Here is a 9,255-nt window from a genome sequence, read left to right as displayed (position 1 = left end):
TAGATTCCAGGATGGTTCATAAAAACAACACTTAAAAAAGCAGCGAAATTTAGATGATCTTCAGTGATGAATCTCATTCCCAGAGAACAGGTGATGAAACAGTTGTTTTGAGGGGCTTCTGGTGGGGAGGGTTTTCCAATATCAGCCTAGACCCACCACCATGCTCTGCAGCTTTCTAACATCCCAACTCCTATAGCTTTCCATCTGTAGCTTTGGGAATAATCCCAGAAAGAATGAGTCAATCTTTCTCTTTGGCTCCACTCTTCATCCCTGTGACTTCCTAAACAAGAGTCTTCCCTAGCCACAATTTTCCCAAATGCCTTCTTTCTCCTTTAGAACACACTGTTTGTATTTGAGTCCTCATTTCTGAGCACAGTGTATGGTGCATACTGTGTTGAATATCCATGGAAATAGCCACTTTTTAAACTAATATTATTTTTAATTTCTCCACTTCTGTTAATTTTGCTACAGAGTAACCACAGCCACTTGTTTCTTTTTTGGATAGTGCTAGCGTTTGCAGAAAACTGCTCTCCATGTGGAAGGCTTTCAACCTGTGTCTCTGAATCAGATTTTTTAAAGGTATTTAAATTTCAAAGGGCTAAGCCATGAAGCATACTTTATACCAAACCCCTTATATGTCTAATGAGTAAAGTCTTGTATGAAGGGAATGAATTTGTCCAAAGTTACATGAGTTACAAACAGCATCATTGAGATTCTAGCCCCAATATTCCAACTTCAAATTCAGTGTTCTTTCTAGTTCATCCTTCATTGATCCCCTCTTTAGTACACTAAAGCAGGTCTAGAGTTTTTCTCCCTCCCTCCTTCCCCCCTGCAGAGGCGCAATATAGAGAGCAGGACACTGGGGTGTGGCTTTCATGCTTTAATACAGAACTGCTTGGTTCAGCTGCAGTTCCAACCACTTGAACGAAAGACCAGAGAGAAAGGAGATGAGACAAGAGATACCTCCTACTTCTTACGACCTTGCTTCTTATCACCATCCATCTTCCCCCAAAAAATTCCCACTCCCCCCCTCAAGAAATTGGTATAACTTTTAGATGTGGCCTCAGTTTACCTTCTAGGAATTCTGGTCTCCCATAGCTCTGATTTTCTTCCCTGAGCAGACAGATGGAAAGGGAGCTAGGGAGTTGTTGCAGAGAAAACTAATCCATACCCTCTGACCAATATGATGCGATGCCAGGGTATGGGGTAGGAGGCAAGAGCATTCTGGTGAAGAACTAAGTAATCCCCTTAGGAGACATTGTCTTAAATTCCACTCTTGAGGCCCCAGATCTTTGCAAGCAAAGGAACCAATCACAGATACATATCAAGATGTTCTAACTTAGAGGGTTTGGATAAGGAGAGATGAGACCCAGAGCAGCCTCCTAGAGCTGGACTATGATCATGGGGGAGTTGTTGATCCTGTTAGAGCCAAGCCCAGCTCCTGAGAGAATCTGCCACTGCAGACAATTAACTCAGGAACCAAGGGCCCCTAGAAGAAGTTTGGGGGGTTAGGAGCAGGAAAGAAGATCCTGAGTTATGGAGAAGAATGGGGGTGAGGGGTATTGCTCAGCTCACTGTCTATGTTGGGGTGAACCTTCTTTTAGGTCACTCAGTAGACCAGAAGCTTCTTGTCCTTCTAGGGTTCAACTTAGAGCAACACCTAGAAATTTATAGCCTAGGAAGTAAGAATGGAGAGAACTGAATAAAACCCAACAGTCCCCAGAGTAGGGGCAAGGCAAGGAGCCTTGGAGTCCCAATCTTCCCATCTTCTTGGAAAGTGGGGCACCCCCTTCCAGGTCTCTCAATGTCCTTTGCATAGTCAGAACAGGAGGCTCCAGTTGAAGTCTGGGGCCTGCAAGATCACTGATGCACCTGCTTTGAACCTGGCTGCAAGAATGAGGAAGCTCTCTTGGTCCTATTCCCACCCCAGGGCAGACAGCACTGAACTCATTGCATAGTCTTAGGTTACACCTCACAAACACATAGGCACATAGCAAACAAGCAGCAGGTGTGTGAATGCTGGGGTGCTGAGGGGGTTCCTCCCTCCTGCTGAGCTAGCATAGGTTCCACAGACCTTGTCAGATTCAGTCAATTGTCATCCTTTAGTCCTGTGAGAAGTGCCTGGGTCCAAGTTCCCCAGCTGCCTCTCTGGGGAGCTGAGATGGTCCCAGGTTTTGGGCAGGGAGATGGGGTCAGCAGCTTCTGGTTTTACAGGCAGAAAATCCAGCCCCATCCTGATGCCCAACACAAATGTTGACCGTGAAGGGGCTACTCACCTTCTTTATCACTTTGCAACCTGTCTGTAATACACATGGTGACATCAATTTTGGTCACTAGTACACGGCACACAAATCCCTCAAGGTCAGACCAAGACCATCAAAGCTTTCCTGTGGAATCTCCACTGGCTTGAAAGACAAACCTCAAGTCATGGAAATCTCCATGGGCTTTCATATAATTCCCAGAAACCTGGATCTGCCCCAGCTGGGCTGAGTTACATCCACAGAGCTTTCTCTGAGCTAAGGGCAAGCACGTCCCCAAGCCCAAGCACACCTGTGCAAAGGCTGGGGTTTTCCCAGGTGAGTCAAACAGAGAAGAAGGATTGGGGTTGATTGGGCAGCAAGGGACAGGGTGGGATCGCTATTAATTACTACAGCCTGTAGACAAGATAAGGGAGTAAGATAGCAAGAGACAGTAGCAGAGCCTTTATAGCTCAGTGAAGTTCTGATTTTGAAAAATATATAGATTTTCTCCTTTCAAATATAATCATACATTTATTTTTTCAGCAAAGCTTTGGATAGTCTAATGAGATGCTTACACAGATCCACAAATACATTGCACATGAGGCTTAGATCCTAGAACGAGTGGCCTTTTCACTTTTGATCAGGTTTCCAAAGTCCCCTTATTACCAAATTGCAGACACATCTCATTCCAGTGTCCAAAGGGAAGGCTCCCTACCCCGCTTTCCGAGGTAATCAACCCAGATGGTAGTTCCTAAGTCTGGGCCTCTGGGTCCACAGGAGAAGATCAATGATAGAAACACCCGCCTGCCTCAGTGGATTGGGGAGCACACGGTTAAGCTGGGGGACAGTGGGACTGAGCCCCCTGCACATGCAGAAGTAAGCTCCCCAGTCTGAGGAGACAGGGCAAGGATGGGCATGTGAGGAGCCAGTTTAAGCAAAGATGGTGAACAGATTCAAGCTGCCAAACAGCCCAAGCTGTGTGCGGGGACCTGGTCCTCAAAGACCAGGCTTCAAATCTTAAAAAGAAAATTACAGGCCTATAGAGTGGAGCATTGAGGGGACCCTTCCCAACACCCCAGATGTGTTCCAAGCGTTCCAGGCTGGGAGACAAAATCAATGATGAGACTGAATGCGAGTGGGTTGTTTTTAAAAAGAAAAATGTCAGCTACTTCACTGAAGGAGCCGGTGCTCGGAGATGGGGAGGTGTTGGTGTGACTCTGGTCCCTACCTGGAGCGTGTGTGTGTGTGTGTGTGTGTGTGTGTGTGTGTGTGTGTATGTGAGTGAGATGCAGCAGGGTCTTGGCTAGTGAGTATGTCTACTCACTCTGTCCTGCCCCTCAGCAAGTTCTCTATCCACATGCTCCATGTGCAGGGCTGGCTGGTAAAACATGGCTTCTTTATCCTAACCTCTGGCTTATTGCACTGAGGAATTTTCAGCCAGATGCATAAAGGCATGGGTTGGGGTCCTTCTCTTCCACCTCTCCTGCCCTTCATCCCTCTACCTTAGAGCCAGACATGCTGGGATTTGGTCAGCCTAGGACATAAGCATTCACTCTCCAACCTCCAAAGGGAGGAGTGCCAGTTAATCAAGTCCCTCTCTCTCCTCTGTGGCAGCCTGACATGCTGGTGGAGCTTTGTCTAACCACTTCCCCTGAGAAAAATAGTGTTATTACAAAGGGAACATAGTGCAAAGTAATTTCAAAATGGCTTAGGGGTGCCATTGGCTTTTCAATTCCTGTGGGGAATCCTCAGCATCTTCCAATACTGTCTGTGAGATGGAGAACATCCCCTAGCTCTCCCAAGAATAACTGCATACCCAGGAAGATAGTCCGGATGTTGCCAGCTCTAACTTACAGAAGCATTAGGACACGGTGGAAAGGGGTTCAGGACATTAGTTAGATGGATCCCATGGTGCCCTGGGCCCTGGGGGAGCCACCTCCTGTCCTCCAGGCTGAGAACAAGCTCAGCAAGCAGCTCAATGTGGGGTGGGGGAAGCCAGCCAGGTCCCACATCTTCTGCTGACTCTCCCTCACTTGTTTTTCTCCCTTCTCTTTCCCCTGCCCTGCTTCCAACCTCTACTCACCTACCCACCCAGCGACCAGAGGCAAAGAAATGCAGGACAGTCTCACTCATCTCTCTTTCCATCCATCGGTCACTCCCAGAACCAGCCTGGGTTGCCCATAAAGGCGGAGACAGAAGCCATGTGTTCCCATCCCAAACGTTCCGATCCCTATGCCCCTCGTTTGCCAGGGCAAGTGATTTCCTCCAGTGGAAGTAATAATACTGACCTTACAGACAAGGAAGAAAGGACTAAGAAGGAAGCCCCGTGAACATTGAGGACCAGCCAGCTTACTCAAAAAAGCAAATTCAGACTTGCCTAAGGAGGATGTCAGGAGAGGAGGGCAGGGGCGGGAGGAACTGGGGAGGCAGAGATGGGCAGTGGACAGGAAAACGGGAGCTGAAGCCCTTTCCCCTCTTCCTTCAGCGGGAATCTCCCTTCCTGTGACAGAAGTTGAGGATGTCCCGCCCCCCTCTCGTCCCAGGCCCTAAATCCCGCCCCCTGCCCCCGGAGGCCAGCCCTTAGAGAACGTCAGCCCTGCCCGTGCTACCCTGGCCTGCCAGACTGTGGACTCCCTGTTTTGGAAAAGCTAAATAAATTAAGGTGATGGCCCTCCGTGCACATGTGAGTGTGAGTGTGTTTGTGAGACCTACAATCAGCGGTCAGACCAAGCTGCGCGGTGCCCGGGCCGGGCCGTCACAGCTGGGAGCTGCCCCCGGTGCCCACGGGCCCCGAAGTGCTCAGGGAACGGCAGCTGATCTTGCGGATGGAGTGCAAGGCCACAGTGCAGCAGCCCCGGAGGAGGGAGCTGATATTGTATATGGGCTGGCCTTGGCGCCGCTGGGACCGGCACAGCCAGGCCACAGTGGGCACCGCCGGCACCACCACGGCCAGGAGATCCACGATGAAGTGCCGGCTCCAGTAGCTTTTCGGCTCCTGCGCCACCTCCGCGGCCTCTTCGTCCACAGGGCAAGCGATGCTCACCGAGGGGTTAAGGCCGGTCGCGTGCGGGGAAGGGCCGTGGGTCACGGGCTCCTCGCCTACCGTTACCACCACGGCCGAATTAGGGTCCACCGGGATCAGGTCCATGGGCCCGGGGAAGCCTGAGGGCATTTCTGGGCCAGCCCCTCCCTCCTCTAGGTCTGGGTCCGGGGCCCAGGCCGGGCTGGGGCCGGGGCTGGCCAACCCGCAGGCCTGTGACTTCATCACCTTCTCCAGGATAGTGTCCAGGTCGGGCTGGTAGTGCACAAAGTCTGTCTGGATGGCACGCTCCTGCATGCAGCTGGCCTGCACGCCGGCCTCCACGCCCCCACCGCTGCCCCCCAGCAGCTTCTCGTAGGTGGAGCTGGTGGGAAGGCGGGAGCCCAAGGTGAAGGAGCTCTGCAGGGACCCTTCGTCTGGGCCGCAGTCCACCCCGGAGGAGAGCAGGCTGCTGGCCTCCAACAGTTCCGTCCGGCTCAGGGTGTCGTCGGCGGCTGCAAAGCCGCTGTCCCCCACCTCTTCCGTGGACACGCTCTGAAGGTCGGCGTTGCGCTCTCCCGCCGCCTGGTCGCTCAGCTTGGTGTAGGTGGAGCTTCGGGTCAAGGAGCGGGCGGGAGAGCCCCCCGAGGAGCCTCCGGCCCCGTCTTCTTTGACCGTCCCGTTCTGGGCCACCTCCATGCTGTGTAACAAGGTCTCCAGCTTCTTGTTCTGGATGTTGATGTCTACAAAGTACTTCTGCAGCCCCTTGTCCTTGTCTATGAGGTTGTTCTTGACCGTGTCGATCACCTGCTTGAGCTGCCGGATCTCCTTGCGGGCCTCCTTGAGGGCCAGCTGCGCTTCGACCCGGTGGCATTCCTCCTCAATCCAGTCTTCTTGCATGCGGGACAGCTGGGTCTTGAGGTCATCGATCTCTGAATCCCTGTAAGCAGAGTGGGGGTGGAAGGAGGAGAAGGGTGATATACTTACCCCGCCCAGACCTGGCCAGGGCCCTGGGACCTGGTCTAGAAAAGGGAGTAAAGGCCCAAACAAGGCTCTTGCTTGATTAAAAGTCGGGGGTGGGGGGTGGAGTAGCTTTTCTTGAACAACTTTCTAGTTTCCACTTATCTTTTCCAGGTCAACAATAGGGTTCAAGCTACAGAAATCTTTCCTATTTAAGGACAGAACTTTTATTTATTATCTTTCCCCTAAATGTGTTCAACTAACTCTCCTTTTATCGATGGCCCCATTATTTACTTGGATTCCCCCGGTAAGTTCAAGCTTGGGAGTAAAGACTTTTATTTTTGTCTCAGTATCCCCCGTAATTAGTCAATGCCTTGTTCTTAACCTTCCCTTTCATCTCTTATCTAGTCTATCTTCATCCCCTCCTCTACTTCCCTTCTCTCTGTTAATTCTACTTCCAGAAGACTTCTCCAAGCCATCCTCAAGTGTTATAGTCTCCATGACTATTCCCATAATTATCACCTTAGTACAGCTCCTCATTTATACCCACTTCCTAACTGGGCAGATCTTCCTGCTTTTACTCTCTCTACCTTCACACCACTATCAGAGTAATCTTACATACTGATTTAATCACATCACTCCCCTGCTCAAAAATCATCAATGGCTTACAACTACCAACCGAGTAAACTTAGAATTCCTTCTCACTTCAAACTACACGTCTAGCCTAATTTCACATTATCTCCACACATTTGATATTCCTTCTAAATTATATTACTTACTTTTTGCTACTTGAACATAGCTTGTGTTTTAGTATCCCCATGTCTTTGTTCATGAATTTGCTCAGAAATTCCCTATTCTACTATGTCCCAAAATTATTGGGCCAAAGCTTATTTTGGAATCTAATATATCAAGAGATTGAGAAATGCTGAACTGGGGAGTCCAAGGATGCCCCTGGAGTAAAGGGGGCCTGAGGAAACTGGGGATCATAAAAGAAAAAGAAGAGGTTTAGAAGAAGTTTAGAAGAAGTTGGTGGTGTCTGTTTGCCAGGGTGTTGGAGTCCAAGGTGTGTGTCAGAAATGGAGGGTGAAGAGGGCACTAGAAGGTATGTGTAATGGGCATGGAGATTGGGAGTCAGGGACAAGAGGAGAAGATTAGGGCTGAGGACAAAGTGACTGGAGATGTAGCTGAGGAACACTGAAGGGCACCTCTTGCTCATCAGGCTAATCCAGGGAAGTCTGAAACCAGAAATGCTGCCCTTGATTGATGCTGCTAATTTTTCATGCCTATTTCCTAACTCCCACCTGCCTTTACTGTCATTAAAAGTATCTTAGAGAATCTTTATCCAAATGTTCCATGCCATCATCAGGGATCCCTGAAAAACAGTTTGGGAAATGTTGATCTAATAGACTGACCTGCATCCATCTGTTAGGAGCATCCTCAGGCTAGAGCATGAAGATGATGTGATAGATGGTCCTGAACATAGGCAGTAGGAACACAGTGCATGTTACATGCACCAATTTAAACAATGGGATTGAGGAGGAGGAGGAATAATACATTTACCTTTGCTGTGTTCTTACCCCATAGCTATTCTTATTTTTTCTCCTGGGATCCCATGATCCAAACAACCACTCAGATCATCAAAAAGCCAACAGTAACAAAGGCTATTTAAAAACACAAACAACACAGCACAACATTCTCATGGTATTGGGAACAGGTACTTTGTTATCATACCAAGGGATCTGTCCAAGAGATAGGGAACAAAAAGTCAGGATAAATGGCCACTTCTCTAAATGGAAAGGTGAAGTTAATCTTCTAAGGGACCCAGTTTCTGCCATAGATGACCTAGTGAACTGAGGACATAAAGCTCCTCCTCCAGTTCCTTTTGAAATGACATCATATGGAAAGAGCCATCTGTACCCAAAGAGGATTGTGGGAACTAAGTGTGGATCACAACATAGTATTTTCACCTTTTTTTGTTGTTTCTTGCTTTGTGTTTTCTTTATCATTTTTCCCCTTTTTGATCTGATTTTTCCTGTGCAGTATGATAATTGTGGAATATGTAGAAGAATTGCACATGTTTAATTTCTATTGGATTACTTGCTATCTAGGGAAGGGAGATAAGGTAAGAGAGGGAGAAAAAATTTGGAACACAAGGTTTTGCAAGCATGAATATTAAAAACTATCTATGCATATGTTTTGAAAATTAAAAGTAAAAAAAAACAAAATGACATCATAAAATTGTGGAAATATGTTTAGAAGAATTACACATGTTTGGCATATATTGGATTACTTGCTCAATAAGAGAGGGGGATTGGGGAAGGGAGGGAGAAAAATTTTGGAACACAAGGTTTTGCAAAAGTGAATGTTGAAAATTATCTTTTCATATATTTTAAAAATAAAAAGCTATTATTTAAAAAAAGAAATGACATCATAAAATTGTTTCTCAATTGAACATTTAGTAAACTCCTACTGTGTTCAAGCACTTTTACATGTCTGTTTTAAAACCTTAACATATTTCTGTTTAAAGATCGTTTTTGAAAAATCAAATATGGAAGAAAGAGCTTTTAACTGAGGCAGATTTTAAAACAATTGTTTGAATAGAAACAACTTTCAAAGGATTATAAGGTCGATTCTCATGGTACCTGATATACCTCTCTATGCCCCTGGAGCCAGAATTATGAACTGTTGTGCTCAGATCAGTCAACCCTTAGTAGCTAATTGTGGAAGTGGTTGGGGAGGATGAGAACCTCTGATCTTAACAAGTCTAGGCCTTATATGACCAACATCCTGTCCCTGCCAGGAATAGATTTAAAACCCTTCAGGCTGGAGGATCTACCAGAGCTTCATGTTCACAACCCGGGTACAAAGACCAACTAAGGGGATGCCGTGTTTAAATTCATGGCTGGCAGAGAACGATACTTGCTGGCAGGGGGACGGTCTCTCTTTGCTCTGACTCCCCTACGTGTGGCGGGGATCCCCTCACAGAAAGCTCCATCTCCTGTCCCCATGTTCCTTCCCCTGGTCATTTCCGTTGTA

The 9,255-nt window shown here is 47.8% G+C and overlaps 1 protein-coding gene across 6 annotated transcripts in view; it reads right to left on the bottom strand.

The window, feature by feature from the left end:
- Positions 1-78: 78 nt before the first annotated feature.
- SNPH (syntaphilin) overlaps positions 79-9,255 on the bottom strand; it is a 46,247-nt gene continuing 37,070 nt past the window's right edge. For all 6 annotated transcript variants that reach the window (XM_031954165.1, XM_031954166.1, XM_031954167.1 and 3 more), the window contains one exon: positions 79-6,199. In XM_031954165.1, coding sequence (XP_031810025.1) covers positions 4,996-6,199 — 1,204 coding nt within the window. In that variant the 3' untranslated portion in view covers positions 79-4,995. The remainder of the gene's footprint in view (positions 6,200-9,255) is intronic.

This window comes from Sarcophilus harrisii, chromosome 2 (assembly GCF_902635505.1).
Source record: "Sarcophilus harrisii chromosome 2, mSarHar1.11, whole genome shotgun sequence".
Taxonomy (NCBI): Eukaryota; Metazoa; Chordata; class Mammalia; order Dasyuromorphia; family Dasyuridae; genus Sarcophilus; species Sarcophilus harrisii.
Note: the sequence above shows the minus strand (reverse complement) of the source record. Positions and strands in the feature narration are given on the sequence as shown.